This window comes from Abramis brama (assembly GCF_963993115.1).
Source record: "Abramis brama genome assembly, chromosome: 21".
NCBI classification, from domain to species: Eukaryota; Metazoa; Chordata; class Actinopteri; order Cypriniformes; family Leuciscidae; genus Abramis; species Abramis brama.
In genome coordinates this window covers 21,263,825-21,284,319 of record NC_139983.1, presented here as the reverse complement: position 1 = coordinate 21,284,319, position 20,495 = coordinate 21,263,825, and the positions used below count along the sequence as shown (strand labels likewise).

Below are 20,495 nucleotides of genomic sequence, written 5' to 3'. Positions count from 1 at the left end.
CATGATTTATAAACACCCACCAGTTTGAAAACACCCACAAATTTAGAAACGCCCACTTTTGTTCCACAGAGACCCCATACTCTCTTCAGGTCAGATAACAAGTTAACGTTATGGCAGAGTAAGAGTAAGGTGTGGTCACATTTACCATTGTTGTGAAATTTTGTTGTGTGAAATAGTCACAATTAGGAGGAAATTTGGTAGCACTTTATTTTACAGTCATGTTGCTTTAGTAATTGCAATAACTGGGTAATAACTAGATACTAACCCTGAACCTGCCCCTAAACCTAACCTTAACCCATGTAGTTACCTACCCAGTACTTTCTTAGGTAAGGACACTACAAGTACACCTACTGTATAATTAAGTGCAACCAAAAATTCTCTGACAGTCAAATCGATATTAGCTGTCCTAAAATAAAGGAATAACAAATGAAAACAGAATTTTCACAATCAAATGATTTATTGACATCATAAAACAGCTTTTCCAGTTGTGTGTTTGGCCCTGTGATTGACATTGCTAAGACTTCAAGTACACGCATACAATCTTCCCCTTTCTCTCTCTTACGTGGCTGAAATCTATTTGACCATTATGAAGATAGTTTGCATATCTGAGGGTTCAACGTGTCTGTCTGTAACAGTCCAACTCCCCTCACGTTCGTTTCTCAGGAACACACACCACACACGCACATGGAATACATCTTCACCCGTCTAACACATGGCCACTGAGACACAGATAAATAAACATCTAATATAACACATCTCTGATAATTCAACAATATAAATCTTGACCTCTCAATCATGATAAATGTGAAACCAACAAACAAAACGAAATGTCCAAAACTAGATTTATCTTCTCTTTTAACGAGAACCAAGAAAAAATATTTGCTTTTAGAATAGTTGTTCTTTTGGCATCCGTTCCATTTGCTCTAGGTGATTCTTTTGTACATAGAGTATATAAACAATAAAGTGTTTGATCAGAGGGGGACGTAATGTTTCTCTAGGAGTCATAACAAGGTTGACACACCTGCCCTCAGGAACAACAGCATGGAAACACAATCTATTACACGTGTGCGTGTAACAGGGATCCACTGTAACATCAAGTGTCAAGTATTCCATTCAAAATAAGCATGCGCGCACGCCACAGATTCTGGATAGTTACACATATAAAGGACACACACTCTCTCACCGTCCATTTAACTCTGCACAAACACACAGCACACGTATAGACACTTTTAACCGTCTCTGTGTCAGTGTTATTATTGGTTCGTATGACACACAGCTACTAGAATCTCGAGATTGTACGTTTCAGGACATGTTTCGGGCAAAAAGGAAGCACTGTGGTTTGATGAAACCGCTGCATCAATCACCCGCTTCACTGTGACAACAGCTTGTACAGGTTTCTCATTGGTCCAATCATACAGTGGCGTGAAACTGACCAATGAGAGTGCTGAAGGGAGCGGGGATTTAAGATGGGCAGCACCACTACGATGTGCAGAAGCAGGAGGAAATTCTAGCAGGGAAAGAAGGAAGGAAGAGGGGAGTGAAAAAAAAACGGGAGTGAAGCAGTGTAGAAGAGTTCACACTGATAACTGTGTCAGTCGGAGTTTATTTTTCTGCAGATCCACATCTGAGAACAGATAAAAAAAGTTTAGAGGGGTGGGAAAGGCATTCCATAGAAGAGAAGTTTCAGGGTTGGGCGTTTGTGTGCGATTGAGTGCTGTGGTTCATGCACGACTCTCGGACAGAGGTTTTTGTTCGGAGCGTCTTAGAGGGTGCGGGGAATGATGGTGAAAGGTAAGATGGGGCAGCTGGCCTCCAGCTCCAGGGCAGTAAGGAAGCATTCGGTCGCGGCGGTGTCGTTGCCCTGGGCTTGCAGCACCTCACCCAGACTGTTCCACACGTCATGTGCCGTACTGTTCACCTGCACCGCATCACGCAAGAACTTCTCCGCAAGACTGTACCTCTGTAGCTGATGCAATATCAGACCCTGCAAAAAGACAAATCAAAAGAGGAAGAGGGTTTTGAACTATTCCAGGTTCAATCTGGATAAATGTAAACCCTCCTATTGATTTAAAAACTGCACATACCTTTTAGCCTCAAATTTGACCCACATTAAAAAGCATTATAAATTCATGAATTAGAGTACAACATGGCCTTTTTAGAAAACAGTTCATTTATTTATACTGTAAAACTGGTCTAAAATATTGATAAGTAACAATATATGGGGAAAAAACGGTTTATTTTGAATCAATTATGTAATATAATAATTGTATTATTTATATAGTATATTAATAATATATTATTATGTCTTATAGTTTATATAATCTGTGGTTTTTGAAAATGGATAGTGTGAGCAGCTCTGAGAGTTCAGGTGCCGTCCACTGTCCTGCTGTTAGAACCGTGTCAGACACAAACAGACACACACACACACACAAAAGAAGGTCAGAGAGAGAGAGATTTGACAGAGACGGGCAATACTTCCTCCTGCAGCTGTCTACTACAGAGAGTTCCTTTATGAGACATGACATTTCTGCTTACTATTAAAACACACACAAACACCCCAGGAGACAGCAGCGCACGCACACACACACACACACACACACACACACACACACTTTGTCTGACAAGTCTCAACACCCTGGACTCATTGTCTGCTAAATAGTGACACGGGATGAGATCTTGTCTCTCTCCTCAATCTCAGCATGCCAATCTAACACACACACTAACATTCCCATTAGAAGAGTAAATCCTGAAATCATTGTGGGGAGCAGCCAATTAATGGCTAAATAAACATACTAAATGATGCCTTAATGAATATGTAAAACCGCACCGGGTTTGTGTTAGCGGGTAGAAAACTTGCTCACCATTCTCTGCATGGTCTTGACGTGGGTGGGGCTGATGGACAGAGCCTCCTCGTACCAGCGTTTGGCCTCGTCCACGTTCCCCCGCAGCTCTGCCACCTGACCCTTCATAAACAACACGTTATGGGACATGGGGAACAGGTTGGCTGCTTCCTGCGTACACGCTGTCGCCTCCGCCGCCTTTCCCATTCCAATATACACCTCCGCTATGGAGAGACAGAGAAAGAAAAATAAGATATAAAGAGGAAATAGAGAAAGAAGCATTGTTGGGGGGACTGATCGTTGAGTTTATTTCTTATCTCGAGTCACACAGGAAATGGGATTTTCTCAGACAGGCTGTCAGCTACATCATCAGCCTCAGCCGTTTATTAGTTCAAAAACGGTGATGAAACGGAGGAACTGATGGGCTGTCCTGCCTTTTCAGCCAACCAACAAACTCAGGGAAAGTGACTACTAAGCATGCTTCACTCTTGACACCTTTCTCACCCTGCCAAGTCCTGCTAAGGTTCCCTAACTTGGCTCAGTGACAGCCAAGCTGGTTAAAGAATAATTAGTCTTAGTATCCAAGTTGATTGCTTTATTTTGAGACAACAAATTAAAGGATGTTTATTTGAGAGACGCTTTTCCCTATTTTAGTATCTCAATTTCCCCCAAATTTAGTATTACGTACCATTATAGTATTTATTCATATTTTTACTATTTTTATATTCTCAGTTTTCATTTTAATTAAATTAAATTAAATATTTATCTTTATTTTTATTTCAGTTAGTTGCCAAGGCAACATTTATGCCTTTATCCATTCATAAAGGGTATTTAGATGTATTCCATGTGTGTGTGTGGTGTGTGTTCCTGAGAAACGAACGTGAGGGGAGTTACAGACAGACACGTTGAACTCTCAGATATGCAAACTATCTTCATAATGGTCAAAATGATTTCAGCCACGTAAGAGAGAGAAAGAGGAAGATTGTATGCGTGTACTTGAAGTCTTAGCAATGTCAATCACAGGGCCATTCATCAATTTTTTTTAATGAATCAATCATTTTGAGCTAATTTGAATTTGACGCAGTTTGAATGATTCATTTAATGTCTCACTCATTAAGACATTGATGTCCTGCCACTTACTGGTGGTTTTAATTTCATTTTTAAAGTATCATTTACTTTTTTAAATAATTTTTAACAATAACCTCATAGTATTATTTATGCAAATGTAATTGTAGTGTTTATTCATTTAGGCCACCTATGAATAAGATTAAACAGTCTGTGTAACATCTAAAATAAATGCCACTTCAGTTTGAGCTGAGTGTCACAGAAGTGTCATCAACAGTGCAGAGATGGCTTTTGTTGATCCTAGTTTTATTTGATTGGTAACAGCCCTATAGTGTCTTACTATTTTAATTGAATTAAGTGTTTAAAATATATTGGAATATGGCATAAAAGATGAAAAACCCGTAAGACTTTCGTTCATCTTCGGAAAACAAATGAAGATATTTTTAATGAAATCTGAGAGTTCTCCGTTCCTCCATTGACAGTCTACGCAACTACCACTTTGACGCTTCAGCAAGTTCATAAAGAGTTTGTAAAACTAATCCATATGAATAGAGCAGTTTAGTCCAAATTTTCTGAAGAGACACAATCGCTTTATATGATAAACAGATCAAGTACGCTCAAGTACGTGAGAGAACCAATGAGGTTCATTCTCATGTGTTACGCAGCACGTTTCAGCTTCTGCAATATTTATATGTGAATAAAAGCCTAAATTCAATCTGCTCATCATATAAATCGATCAAGTCTCTACAGAAAATGTATACTAAACTGTCCGATTCATATGGATTAGTTGTACAATCTTTTTATGAACTTTTTGAAGTGTCAAAGAAGTAGTTGCATAGGCTGTCAATGGAGGGACAGAAAACTCAGATTTCATTAAAAATTCTTCATTTGTGTTCCGAAGATGAACAAAAGTCTTACGGGTTTGGAATGACATGAGGGTGAGTAAATAATGAGGCAATTTTCATTTTTAGGTGAACTAAACCTTCAATGAAAAAGTTTAGTTTGTTTCACTGCTGTGAACTAACCAAAGCACAGAATATGAAAATTTCTGGAGTCAGCTGTCCACAATAGGCCTAAAAAGATCCAAGGTATCAAATCAAATCAAATCAAGTATATTTGTATAGCGCTTTTCACAATACAGATTGTATCAAAGCAGCTTCACAGTATTAAATTAAAATAAAATAATACAACAAGGTTTGTTTCTAGTGGAATTTATTGATTGATAGAATAAAATTAAATATCCCCAAAATATCCCCAACTGAGCAAGCCAAAGGCAACAGTGGCAAGGAACCGAAAAAACTCCATCAAGTGACCTAATGGTGTCCTAAAACTCCATCAGGTGACCTAATGGAGAAAAAAAAAACCTTGGGAGAACCCAGGCTCAGTCGGGGGCCAGTTCTCCTCTGGCATTTATGAACTAGAGGCCGGATTGTAGTTTGAACTGTAAGATTAACAATATTATATGAATGCCTGGCCGAAAAGATGCGTCTTTAATCTAGTTTTAAACTGGGAGAGCGAGTCCGAGCAACGAACAGTATCAGGAAGACTATTCCAGAGTTTCGGAGCCAAATGTGAAAATGCTCTCCCTCCTTTGGTTGATCTGGATATCCTAGGTATGACCAAAAGCATCGAATTTACTGATCTTAAAGAGCGCGATGGATTATAGGGCGATAGAAGATCCGTTAAATAGACTGGAGCTAAGCCGTTTAGGGCTTTATAAGTCAGTAGCAATACCTTGTAATTAATACGGAACTTTATAGGTAGCCAATGCAGTGATGATAAAATCGGTGTTAAATGATCATATTTTCTTGATCTAGTAAGAACTCTAGCAGCTGCATTTTGAACTAACTGTAGCTTGTTTATTGAGGATGCAGGACAACCAGCTAATAAAGCATTACAGTAATCTAGTCTCGAGGTCATGAATGCATGAACTAACTTTTCTGCATCAGAAACTGATAGCATATTACGTAGCTTAGCAATGTTTCTAAGGTGGAAAAAGGCTGTTTTTGTAACATACGAAATATGATTTTCAAAAGACAGGTTACAATCGAGTATAACACCCAGGTCTTTTACTGTAGAGGATAAAGTAACAGGACATCCTACGATGTCAAAGTTGTATTGTGAGAGGTTACGAGAGGTTTTTTGAACCGATAAGTATTACCTCTGTCTTGTCTGGATTTAATAAAAGAAAATTACGCGTCATCCAATCTTTTATATCTTTAACACACTCTGTCAATTTGGATAATTTAGCGTTTTCATCCGGCCGTGATGAAATATATATTTGAGTGTCATCAGCATAACAATGGAAACTAATTCCATGTTTCCTTATAATATTTCCAAGTGGCATCATATATATTGAGAATAATAGAGGGCCTAACACAGATCCCTGCGGCACTCCATAGTTTACTGGAGTTATGATCGATTTTTCTCCATTTAAATAGACAAAATGGTAGCGGTCAGATAAGTATGATCTAAACCAGCTTAATGCTTGTCCTTGAACACCAGTATAATTTTGTAGTCGATCTAAGAGTATTGTGTGATCTATAGTATCGAACGCAGCACTTAGATCAAGTAAAACTAGTATTGAGATACAGCCTTGGTCAGAAGCTAAAAGTAAATCATTTGTGATTTTAACGAGCGCAGTTTCAGTGCTATGATGCGGCCTGAATCCTGACTGAAACTTTTCATAGATATCATTTTCTTGCAAGAAAGAGCCCAGTTGAGTGGACACAACTTTTTCTAGTATTTTCGACATAAATGGAAGATTTGAAATGGGTCTATAATTTGCTAGATTATTATGATCTAATTGTGGTTTCTTAATGAGAGGTTTTATAACTGCCAGTTTAAATGTTCTTGGAACATGACCTAAAGATAAAGATGAGTTAATAATATTGAGGAGAGGCTCTTCCACTACAGGTAACACTTCTTTCAGTAGTTTAGTTGGTATAGGATCTAATAAACATGTTGTTGTTTTAGATGAATTAATAAGTTTATTTAACTCTTTTTGTTCTATAGTTGTAAAGCACTGTAATTGTTCTTGCGGGGTGATAATTGAGGCTGAATTATAAGGCGCGATTGAGGATTGAACGTTTACAATTGTGGTTCTGATGTTTTCTATTTTCTCAGTGAAGAAGTTAATGAAATCATTACTACTAAACTGTAACGGGATATTTTGTTCGGGTGACGTCTGTTTATTTGTTAGTCTAGCCACGGTGTTAAATAAAAACCTAGGATTGTTTTGGTTATTTTCTATTAGTTTGCGGAGGTGCTCAGCCCTGGCCGCTTTTAGGGCCTTTTTATAACGTGACATACTGTCTTTCCACGCGATTCTAAAGACCTCTAAATTAGTTTGTTTCCATTTACGCTCTAAATTACGGGTTTCTCTCTTTAGAACATGCGTAGTATTATTGTACCATGGTGCTTTAATTTTCTCTCTGACCTTTTTTAATTTAATGGGTGCAACAACATCCAATGTTCTAGAAAGAATGGTGCTCATAGTGCTAGTTAGTTCTTCTAGTTCATCTGTTTGTTTGGGTTCAGGCAGCAGCTGAGACAGATTAGATAAGCAATTTGAGAAATTATCTATGGTGGATGGAAGGATTGTTCTGCCTGGTCGATAACGCGGCGCAGGTATGAGCATTAAAAAAAAAACTCCCCCTTTTATCAGTACTTGCGTGGCAAGTCGAACCAATGACCTTGGAGTTGCTAGCATATCACCTACCATGAAGATGCAAAACTTTCCTAAACTTTATTGCATTTAATTCAGCCAAATTCACAAAAATGCACAACTGCTTGTCTATCTGTAAATGCTGATTGTAGGCAGAGAGCAAAAGTATCCAGATGGGTAATTCAATCCTGCTGGATGTGGTTTTCCTAATGTATTTGTTTGGACAAAGGCAGCTATTAATAACAACCCGGGTTCACAAAGCAGTGAGGAATAAGCTTTCTATATTTGTACATGGTGTACTCTTACAGTTTGTTTATAAATGAAGTAGGTATTTTATTGCAAGACTACAGAATTTGCCGTTCCTTAAACCTGGACCTCATACAGTGCAAAAACATGATATAGGTGTGGCTTATGTTAACAAGATGCAAATGAGGGCTGTGTTTATACCTGCATGCAGCCAGATCTGGGCGAGGGTCATCCAAGGGTGGAGCGGTCCCTGTTTTGGAGCGCTGCTCTGGAGGGAGGAGGCCACCTCAGACAGCGCCTGTTCCACACGTGATGCCGCTATAGAGGTGGCATGGACAGAACCTGCAGTGGAAATACAGACAGTCAGTAAAGACATGTACATTGGAGCTTTTCTACATATATGGCCAATGGCCAGCTGATACATGCTAAAAATCCACTACACACCAGCCTTTAGGGGTCATGCCTCTCAGAGTGAAAACATTGACATGAAGGCCGAATAGCAGATGATCATAACTAAACCCTGTTCTCAGCAGTGTTGTTATTGTTTACTTAACTTAAACTTAAAATTAAAGCTATTAAAAATTGTTAATTGAAACAAATATTAGATTCAATTCTTTAATTGACTTTAATTCTTCAATTATGTTTAAGTTGAAGTAATAAAATTACTAAAACTGAAATAAAAAAATAAATTAAAGATAAAAAAACGAATAAAAATTAAAAGCACATAACAAAATTACTTATTAAAACTGAAAACACAAAAATTCTAAATATGAATAAACACTATAAGAGTGCAGTAAAATAATAGTAAAATAACACTGGTTCTTATATATTGAACACAAGAGTTCGGGTTTGAAAATATCTTGATTCCAATGGGATACATATGAAGAGGATCATCTTTAACAGTGATTTTTCCATTCTAATGTTCATTCTAAAAGAAATATGACAAATGAACACCAGTCATCTGAATGAAGGGCCTTTAGGAAACACAAGGGTAAAGAAACAGAATGACAAAGATTGGGCTCAACTCTCAGGGTTCCTAAAAGGTGGACAAAATTTTTAACAAACACATTTAAGACCTGTTTACACCAAGAACGATAACTATAAAGATAACTGTATTAGGGTTCTTTTTATTATAAGCGCGCACTGCAGTTCGGTCATCTGCCGCTTTAAATGTTTGTGTCTTTAAAACCAGGATGGGTTCTGATTGGCTGTCAATGTTTTTATCATTCATTAGCTGGAAACAATTGTGAAAGTGATATCGTTCCTCTGTGTATCGTTATAGTTGTGGTGTGGACAATGCTATTCTTTGAAATTTAGAACAATTTGTAAAACTATATATTTATTGTTATAGTCCTTGGCGTGAACGTGCCTTTATACACACACCACTTAAAACACACTCAAACAGCATAAGATTATCAATAGTAAACAATAAAGCACATTTGCTGCTACTTTCCACACGCTTTCTAAACCCTGCATGTAAAAGTGCTGGCTGCAAGGCTGCAACATACAAATTTCAGCAACAGATCAACAGAAATGAGGTTGTTTTCCTTTCTGCTCAGTTTGAATACGAGTGCCTTCAATGAAATGGATAGTTCACCCAAATGGACATTTCGGTCATCATTTACAATCACTTTTCATTTGCGAATCCGATCAAATGATTCACTGAAAAGATTAGACTCAAAAGAACAATCCAACCACAAGCCAAATATTTATAATTTTCAGTGAATGATAACTCAATTTCTAGGTTTGTTCCTTACATATAGGTATCAGAAAGAATCAGAAGACTTAAGATACAGTCCATAAGTCATAAAGACCACTTTAAAAGTACCCATACTTTGATAGATTTTCTAAATAAAAGTTAATTAATTTCTTTGAAAAAAGAAAAAAATCTTACTGAACCCAAGTCATTTGGGTTTGTAAATGAACTTTGAGTTCTGGGTGAACTATTCCTTTAACCATTTTATCAATGTATTCCAGATTTGGCCTCAGTTCCTTTTCAATTTGCAGATGTACTGAAGACACTACATCAGTTTTATGAACTGGGTGAACTGAAATGAAATTGCCCCCTGCAGTTCAGCGATCACAGAGTCCCTATTGTCTGGACGTGCAGTGCCCGGGTATCAGTGTGGTCATTAAAGTCTCTGTCGGGGGTTCAGAGGAACATATTAAGATCCTCAAGAGTCTCTATGAGTCACAGGCTGGACTTTATCGACCAGACCAGCAGGACATAAAACACATTCATACTGAAATCGATCCCTGTACATCTCAGTTTTTTATTCGGTTCCTATGTTTAGCTTTTCTATGGCGACAGTGGACAAAGCCATGGATCACTGGACCAAACACTGAGAATCTGCCCCCATCTGTACTGAGTTTGAAAGGCTTCCAGGGGATCTCTTCATGAATGTCCTATGGCACAGCCTTAAAAAACAACTCAGAGGCCAAAAGAATGAACAAATTTAAACCGTGAAATAGAACATTTAATAAATGTGGAAACGATCATTAATGGCTGTCCTAGGTTGTACTAATATACGAATATATGATCTCTTGTTAAAAGGTAGATAGTTCACCCAAAAATGAAAATTGTCACGTTTCTTACTCTCATGTTGTTCCAAACCTTTGTGACTATTGTTGATTCAAAATGAGAGTAAAGATATTTATAATGTTACGAAATATTTCTATTTCAAATATATGCTGTTCTTTTGAATCGTGAAAAAATGTAACACCGTTTCTAACTATAACTGTTTTCTACATTGATAATAATAATTGTTTCTTGAGCAGCAAATCAGCATATTAGAATGATTTGCGGTCACTCTGTAGGGCTGAAGTTGATGACTGACAAGTACTTTCTAGATAAACAGTCAACAACTTCACATCTCTTTTTAAGCACATGCGTGTGCACACGCAAACTCAAACAGACACCCATGATGCATCAGACCAGGCTGCAGAAAGAGCGTGACCATGGAGCCACATGCTAAGAGTGAGAAAGCATCATCACACGCAATCACACACATATAAAAAGCAGCTATGTTTTTAAAGAGACAGTACTTTCTTCACCAGAACCTACAGTAAATTACAGCAAGTACAGCAAGTCTACATTGGTTTGTAATGCAGCCCCTCTTAACGACTGTAAACTGCATATGTCAGCTTTTTTTGTGTGCAAATGGGCACATTCAAATTAATAATTAAGTTAGAATCATTTAACATTATGAATTTATTTCTGTTAAACACAGGCAACATCATTTCCCAGGTTTTTTCTCCATTAAATTCGGCTAAAAAGTTATCTTCTTAATTCAAAATAGTTTCAATCTTCTCCAGCAATTTGCAATCAATTTGTCAAGTCCCTAAAAAAACAATTAATTCCATTCTTTTTTGGGACAGAATACCTATCTTAGATTTTTACAGGCTACGATTCTTTCCGGATTTTGTGTCCATCGCAATTGGCTCTAAATGAGCACCTCTCAGCACTATCATGACACCAGTGCTCCCGTCCTCTTAAACGTTTCATCGCTCTGTTAACAGAGCCAGGAGTTTAGAAACAGCTGCTAAATGTGAGACGCTAAAGGAAATTAGAGCTCGTAATCTACGGTCTAGAGACCTGGGTGTTATTCCATCAGATATCGCACACACACTTTATATCAAATGTCCCTAATGACAAATAATCTACATTTAAATAATAACCGTAAAAATAATTAGAGGATCAGTAAAAGTCCCTCTAAATGTTGTTGACTTCACTCAGGTTATAACTAAAATTAAACAATAATCTTAAACTGGGATTAAACTGTGGACTATCAAATGGAATTAAAAGGGCTTAAGTGTAATTTTGGATTAATGGTAAAAATAAATAAATTAGAACACATTTCAGACAAGGTCATTCAATGCTCTCCTGAGGCACCAAATCTATTTAGAAAAATTTATGAATTTTTAATCACAGCACCGTCGCTTCATATTTAAATGAAAGTTTTGTTTCAAAACAAACTAAACTGAAAAACATATAGTGTCAATGTTGGAAAGCTTTTATAGGGATATTGTGCTAGCAAGAGACAAGCAGTGTGTATATTTACACATACACTAACGTTCAAAAGTTTGGGATCAGTATGATTCTTTTATGAAAATAATACCTTTATTCATCAAGGATGCATTAAGTTGATCAAATTTTTTTGTCATTTGTAATATTACAAAAGACTTCAAATAAATGCTGTTCTTTTAAACTTTCTATTCATCAAATAATCCAGGAAAAAAAGTATCATGGTTTCTAAAAAATAAAGTTATTTCAAGTTGTAATAATATTTCACAATATTACCGTTTTTACAACTTTTTTATCAAAAACAATGCAGCCTTGGTGAGCATGAGACTTCTTTCAAAAACAAAGAATTTTTTTAACATTATATATCCCAAACTTTTGAACAGTAGTGTAAATGAAAAAAACATTTTAATATCATATGCAGGATTAAAGTGTAATTTATCTCTGTAGCATAAATGATGCACAAGTCTCTAAATAATACTACAGTAAGCGCTGTTCATATTACTAACACTAATTAATTATAGTAATAATAATACTTGCCATACCATTAATAATAACAACAACAATTATGGTAATTATATAAAAAAGTATCATTAAAACTAATAATTCATACCCATAAGTGTTTGGCTTTAAGCAGCTGTATGTGTTTGAAAGGCCTGGAGGAACACAACTGTCTCTTTAATTATTAAGAACTGAGGCCAAACGAGTGCATTTATGTCTCTCTCCAGCACAAAGAGGCCTGGGACACAAAACGCCAGGAGAGGAAACACAATAAGAGGACAAAACAAAAGGTAAGACGTAACGCGCCTATTGAACACATTATGGCGGAGTGTGTTGGAGTCTCGTAACAGACAGGTGGTGAGTGCACTCTGCCAAGGAGGAGAAGGCCAGCGAGGCAAAAAAGCAGGTGTGTGTTGAAAAGTGTGTGTAGAGGTAGAGCAGTAACGACAAGAGCTACTTACAAACCCCAATTAAGGAGTCAAAACCATGAAAGAAAGCATCTGGAAGGTTGCCTTGGAAACCAAAAAGAACAACAAAAGGGGGCAATTACTCATAAAAATTAGGAACAAAAACAACAAACACAACAACAGAAAGTTTACAGAAACACAGAGAGAAATATAATAGAAAAAAAAAGAAAGTGTTTCTGTCTGACTTTCTATATACCACAAACCAAAGTGTCACGAGTCCTGAGCAGGTAATGGCCCTGTGAAACCCCTGTGATTCACACGCTCTGTGAACAGGAACCACTGTATGTAGGGCTGTACGTGTATTAATACAATGATTTCGATGCACAAACACGGCGAAAATAGTTGCAACAAATCACATGCACAGCATTACAGAAGGCAGACAGAGAGAAATAAAGACCCTGTTTACACCTGGTATTAATATCGGTCCCGGGTGCTCTGATCATATGCGGACAGTGCTGAATTTTGGCTTAAATGGAGTGAAAAACCAAAAGGTTATTCATCCTGCATACTCTTGTCTTGAACAAGAGTGAAGGACTGCCTACTCACCTTTCAGTTATCTGTTGGGCTACAACATTTAAACTTTGCTGGTTACCTTTCACTATAAAATGACCAATTTTAGGCAGTTAAGTTCAAATGTCCGAGTACACTGTCCTCAAAAGTCAATTAAATTCGAAAAATAAACAAATTATATTTTCAACATCAATTCGCGTGAAAAGTTGTTTTTGAAAAAAATCATTTCTGTTAACAGTTAATGTCACAAGTTTAATTTTCGAAGTAACTTTTTTTGTTCTTTTTTGACACACTAATGTAAGTGATACGCTACTGTCTAAGTGTGGGGCTGATAAGATGTAAGTCTCTTATGCTCACCAAGACAACATTTATTGGATCAAAATACAGTAAAACCATAAATATTGTGAAATATTATTATAGCCCGTTTTCAATTTTATTATATTTTAAAATGTAATTTATTCCTGCGATGGCAAGGCTGAATTTTCAGCATCATTACTTCAGTCTTCAGTGTCACATGATCCTTCAGAAATCATTCTAATATGCTGATTCTGTGCTCAATAAATTATTATTTTATATCAATGTTGAAAACAGTTGTGCTGCTTAACTTTTTTTTTCAGGATTCCTTGATGAATAGAAAGAAAAAATGGGGGAAAAACAGCATTTATTTGAAATAGAACTCTTTTGTAACATTATATATGTATTTACTGTCACTTTTGATTAATTTAATGTATCCATGTTGAATAAAATAATTAATTAATAATAATAAAATAATAATATGAATGTAAATACCAGATGTAAACAACAGTCTGTCTCGCCTGACTGTATTACTCCAAACAGATGTTTATATAAAATGTAAACAGGGCCAGAGGAGGAAAGCATATTAGATGAAGAAAAAGAAGACAAAACTACAGTATGAGTGAGTTTGAGTAACATAGGAAATCTCCTCTCTCTCTCTCTCTCTGATGATACAAGTGTGGATATGATCCCAGGTCTTAAACAGCTAGCTGATAGCAAGTGTCAATGCTTCCCTGTCTTTCGTTTCCCCAGGAGCTAGTGGAGATTAAGAGCTTAGTGTCAGTCTCACGGGCCACTGGATCCCCGAACCCACACCATCACATCATTCTGCCAGTGCCATTTAAAGTCTTATAACAGCCCTGTACTCAATGAATGTCCTTTTACAGCTGATGCAAGCCATAACTGGACACACCATATAAATAAGGCTGAGTTACATCTAACTCCTCTACAGATCTTGAAACAATAGTACAAGTACTTAAACGCTTATTCACATAATAGCTTGAGCATTTGATTCTTCTTCTTGCCGTCAGTGCACTGTAAAATTGCTTCTTGGAATGGTTAAAATCACATTAAAAACCCATTAGTTGCCTGATGGTTTTTAGAGTCTGAAATCTTCAAAAAGAGGCCTCAAAAAGCCAAACACTGCTTCAATACCAACTCAAACCGCAACAGCAAACAAGTCACCAAACACACTTAACCAAATCCCAAATGAATTGGGCTGGTGAGTGGGGCTATTAAGGCAGTGCGGTTAGTGGCATGGCGATTGGCTAGTGAGGAGAGACTCATGGCAGTCTATTGGTCGAAAAACACACACAAGGTGCACAGTGCATTACTGGCGGAGGAGAAGCGTCGGTGGGGGGCGTGGTCACAGAAAGCATGGCTGCTGGGCCTCTGAGTGGATTCAGTCTTGGGTGGAGGATAGAAGGATGGAAGAGGAAAAATAGGAGATACAGGTTCTGACCCCGAGAGGGAGGAAGAGGCATGAGAGGCTAGGAATAAAAATAAGAAAATGAAAAGGATGTGATATTTAAAAAAAAGAAATTAAATTAAAAGAAGAACACAGAAGGAAAAAGACATTAAATATTTAGGGCTGTCATTGGGAAGCGTTAATTCAGCATGCATCTTGACAACATTAAAGACCATGTTAAAAATAACTCTACATAACTCATACCCTGTATGTAAATTCTGTAATATTAAAATGAAATGAAATTAATTTAAAATGTTTGATTGATTGACAGCCCTAAAAATTATGGAAAAGGTTCAAATAATAAAAAATAAATAACCAGAACTAAACACAGCTGGAGCAGCTCAGATTGTAAAGAAAACAGGTAACTGCTGAATCACGGAGACGAGATGACATGTTTACTGTCTGCATACACAGCAGAGAAACCCTCCGCCATCACTGCTGTGCAAACGCAGCAAACAAACACCTGCGCTCATCTCAGCCCTCTTTATCTAATTACTCTACTCACTGCACAAGATACTGGGAATATAATTCAATATGACCCATCAACAAGGATTACAGCTTTAGATTTTTATTCTACTTTAGCTTTAAATTCTAAAAGTTAAAATGTACATTAAAAAAATCTTATTAAGCCTTTAATTCTAAATCTAAATTGGTGTGTTTGAGAGAGAGAGAGAGAGAGAGAGAGAGAGAGAGAGAGAGAGAGAGAGAGAGAGAGAGAGAGAGAGAGAGATTTCATAACACTTTATTAAATCATTTAAAAAAAATTAACAACCATACACTTTACTCAAGACATTTAGCAAAAATGTATTCACCATCTCTAACAAAGTACATTTCTTTGTGATTCCATATATTTTCAAATTCCTCTATATTCTTCATAGTTTTATAAAATAAAAAATCTAATTTAATTCTTACTTTTATTAAACTCTTAAAAACTTGTACTACATCCCGACCAACTTCACCTTAAATTTTCGCTTTTCCAATAACAAAGTTAACAAGTTGCCCCTTTTTTCTCTTTTTTTCCCAAAACTTGAAACCAAAAATTAAACCAACCTTTGAAAATATTACTTTAAAATCCACAAACATGAAATTAAGCATCAAAAATAAGTTAAGCCAGTCACAATGTACAAAACAGTGAAAGATAGTTTCCCTCTGATCAGAGAGAGAGAGAGAGAGAGAGAGAGAGAGAGAGAGAGAGAGAGAGAGAGAGAGAGACATATGCAGGAAATACAGATAAAATGACAGCAAAGCTGATGTCTGTTGTCATGGTTATGCAAACTCACCGTAAAAGGTGGGGAAAAAAATCTGTTACCACAATAATTAAAGATATAGATATAGGGACATTAGTGTGTGTGTGCATGTGTGTGTGTGTGTGTGTGTGTGTGTGCACGCTCACCTGTCTCTGGATCACTGAAGTCAGGTAGTGACATGACGTTTAGCTGGCGACGGTCAGCAACAGCTCTGTCTAACAGACTGCTCCCCCTCCCAGAATCACTACACACACAGACATACACACAGCAGATAAAAAGAGGCAATTAAGACATTCAAATTAGAGACAGAGCTCTAATGCTCAAGCACACAGACAGGCGACATGATACTTGCACATCAATACACACAGAATGATGAAACCCTCAGAAATTTCACTCAGCATCTCATGGTACACTGCTATAGCACACACAACCACAATGCTCCTGCAACACTGTTCGTCTGAAAAGGAGCATAGAAATAAGACAAAATCAGAAGAAAATGCGAGTGTGAGAAGACTTGGCACCAGGATGGTAGGGTGTTACGGATGGTTATCAGGACAATGCTAGGTGGTTGCTCGTGTGCTCTGAATGGCTGCAAGGGAATTGCTAAGTGGTTGCTTACTGGCCCATATCAAAAGTGCCCAAACTCAAGTCATGACGATCCCAAGATTTGAGATCATATGGGAATGCAAGTATAATAAAATTTCACCCATTTCATTAGCAAAGCAAAAAAAGAAAGAAAACTTGCCTAGATAAAAAAAAAAAGGAAAAAGAAAAAAGACTGAAAAGTTAATGTTGCGGGAGACCAAAGTCACTTTAAGGCAAGTCAGTTTACTCAGGGACAATCTTGGGAAAAAACAATTCAGACTTACTTTTTTTACTTGTTTATTTTTACTTTTTTAAAATTAATTTAACAAGTTAAGAAGATGAAGATTCAAAGAAGAAGAAAATGTAAAGAGGATGAAGCAGAATTTTACATAACAGGTATATTAGGCTGCTGTCACTTTAAGAGCGAATGCACTGATCTAATATACTGATTCACTTGTGCTTTCTTTCTCAACCATTTATGTTCACTTAAACGTACAGTATGGATTTTTTTCTCCACTAGGGGTCGCTAACCTATTTACAATAACAAAGGCGTAGTTTGATGACGCAACATTTGCTAAGAATTATGGATCTTGTCGTCAACGTCAAGCCGACCGATCTAATAATGTTTATGGATGACTGAATACATCAATGTTTTTATCATGACTGTGATATGAAGCAGTTCGGGATTGCTAAGAGACAGCTATCAGCTCCACAAGCGACGCGAGTCCCGCGGATATAAAAGGAATATGGACATTTCATTCTATCGAACTACACGCAGAATTACTACTCACAGGTCAGTTTATTAAACAAATTAAACTTGTGAGGTAACGCAGCGCTGTTTCACTTGGTCTAAAATTACACTGTCTATCACACTAAACTGCATTTGAATGTGTTGAAATGTATGTGTTAGTTTGTCTGAGACTAGCAGTAAGCTAGATCAACATGAGAATAACATACAGATCATATTCTAACATTTTATCATTGTTGAACTATATAACATTGATTAGTTTTATGTAAATGTGCTCACCTGTTTAATAAAGTAACGTTACATGTAGGAGCGGTCGAAGTCTCGGACGTGGAGCTCTCGTTTATATATGGGAGCTCTCGGCATCTCGAAAACACCGCGCTGATATTGATTCTCGTTTTAGTTCTCCTTTTTTATCCAAAGTCTACTTGCCATGGTCCATAATGTTTGAACGAAACAACAACAGCATGCAGATAGACATTGCGAACTACAGTGGTCCACGTCTGTCGTCTTGGTTACTATCAGAGGGCTCTAGTTCATAGCTCTGGTTACCATGGCTGTACAAGCGGAAACCAGGGACAACGTGGATATGACGCCATTGACTGCGACAAAACGGAAATAAAGAAACGTGCCGTGTCTTCGAATTAAATTAAAATTTCTCCTGGTTTGAAAGTTGTTGGAAACAGTCGGGATAATGTAAGTAAACAACTAAAAAAAATATATAACATAGATATAGTGATTTTTGCTATTTTTAAAGCAAAAAAGTTACATATTGTGCCTTTAAGACATAAACCACTGCGTTTATGAGCATACTCGCAAAGACGGGCATTTTGACATACAAGTGTGTATTTGACTGTTCAAGCCCAGTAAGGCGTTAGAAAGTAGTCTAGGCGCTAAGAGCAGTGGCTTTATGTGTGAAATGAAATGAAATGGGGGCAAGCGCTTTACAGTCATATCAGGGAATCTCTCCTCAACCACCACCAGTGTGCAGTATCCACTTGGATGAAGCGACGGCAGCCACAGAACGACGGCGCCAGTGCGCTCACAACACACCAGCTATATGTGGAGGGGAGAGAGTGATTGAGGCAATTCAGTGGATAGGGATTATTAGGAGGCCATGATTGATAAAGGCCAATGGAGGGAATCTGGCCAGGAAACCTACTCTTTACCAGAAGTGCCATGGGATTTTTAATGACCACAGTGAAAGCCACTACCTTGGTTTAACGTCTCATCCGAAGGACGGATGCACGTGCGCGTTTTAGTTGTGCGCACATATACCGAAATTAGTCCTTTTTCGCTGCTTTTTGCGCTTGAACGGTTTAAAACCACTTGTTTTTAAACCGCAAGGCTTAAAAACGCATTCAAACAATAAGCTTTTGAGACGGCACAGAACAGCAACGTCACGTGAGCGTAACTGCGATAGAGGCGATAGTCCAAATCGGTTGTCTCTATCGGTTGATAGCTGACATACTGAACATTATTGTGTGGTCACATTCACTGCTGTTCGGCGAATTTTCACTTAATCCAGTCGATAGGAATCCACATGATCAGGGATTTCGCAATGAGTTCAAGTTGGTTATGCAAATTCAAAGTGTTGATAAAAAGAAAGCTGTTTGGTTTGAAAGTGACTTCCGCCTGAGCTGTGCTTCATACGCAGACAATACAGAACGAACCAAGTTTTACTGAAATTTCACTACACATCTCTTCCTCCTCCTCCTCATACAGTCTCTGTAGGGTGCCCAACAACCTCTGATGGAGCAGCAACTGTTTGGTGTTCGAGGATGACTATGAGCATGTATTAGCGGTGAGGTTAAGGGTGGAAGAGCTCAAGTGGTCCTGACACAGTGGCATTACCCAGGGTTTGGAGGGAGGGCCTCTTAATATGTGGCAGTGGCAGAGTTTGGTTACTGTGTCCGGACACTAATTGGTCTCCAGTGGATTGTCACCAGGTACGGAGTTCAGGACAGTTTGACAGGAAGAGCTGGAGTGTTCTGACAGCGGGGGGTTGGTATTTCAGCCATTAGAATGAGAGAGCGAGTGAAAGAAAGAAGGACTGAATCATAGTATGCAGCACTGGTACGAGCTGTGCTTTTATTTATTTTTAATGAAGGAGTGGTTAGCTCCTCACAGTCAGCGAGACATGCTGTGCTGTCTTATGTGTGATGGTGAGTGCAGACACTTGAGCTTCTAGCATTCATGTGTCAACAGCTGGAGAGAGAGAGAAAGGGTGTGTGTGTGTACCTGGGGTTGGTGAGGTTGTAACAGGATTTCCAAATCTGCAGCATGCGTTTGCAGGAGAGCAACGCCTCCTCTGGGCCTCTACACAACGTCTCCAACTTCACCTTTGTAAATAAAAGACTACAGAGACAAATAAAAAAGTTTATATTCACTCTCCTTCCATCTGAAAGTGTTTAATAAACAGAGAGGAGCTGAGTTTATTGAACACAGATAAAGACTAATCAGCTTAATCTCATCTGAAAGCCATATTAAATGCAAAACTTTAATCAAGCTCAAAATGATTCTGCCCTTTCAGCTGGGATTACTTAAAAAAATATCAACAGATCAGATCAATAGATTTCTCTATGAGAAAAAAATCTGAACAATAAGGGAAAAAATCTAAATAATGAATAGTGTGTACAGTATAGAGAAATCAATTCTGATTTGTTAGTCCATAAATAGCCGATTTTAACATTGTACACAATTTTGTCTAAATACATTAAAAATAAAACATTAAAGATTAAAATCAATCATTTTTAATGCTTAAATTTAATTTAGGCATCACAAAATTAAAAGTACAGTACACTACTGTTCAAATGTTTGGGGTCAGTAAGTTTTTTTT

General features: G+C 37.4%; 1 protein-coding gene across 5 annotated transcripts in view; it reads right to left on the bottom strand.

Moving 5' to 3' along the window:
* Window positions 1–438: 438 nt before the first annotated feature.
* ttc7b (tetratricopeptide repeat domain 7B) overlaps window positions 439–20,495 on the bottom strand; it is a 42,403-nt gene continuing 22,346 nt past the window's right edge. For 2 of the 5 annotated variants that reach the window (XM_084097388.1, XM_084097389.1), the window contains 6 exons: window positions 19,898–20,014; window positions 16,473–16,570; window positions 12,802–12,852; window positions 8,020–8,160; window positions 2,862–3,064; window positions 439–1,984 (listed from right to left, as the gene is read on the bottom strand). In XM_084097388.1, the coding sequence (XP_083953514.1) occupies window positions 1,763–1,984; window positions 2,862–3,064; window positions 8,020–8,160; window positions 12,802–12,852; window positions 16,473–16,570; window positions 19,898–20,014 (832 nt within the window). In that variant the 3' untranslated portion in view covers window positions 439–1,762. Of the gene's footprint in view, window positions 1,985–2,861; window positions 3,065–8,019; window positions 8,161–12,801; window positions 12,853–14,945; window positions 15,102–16,472; window positions 16,571–19,897; window positions 20,015–20,495 lie in introns of all 5 variants that reach the window. The other 3 variants (XM_084097390.1, XM_084097391.1, XM_084097392.1) reach the window with 2 other exon arrangements.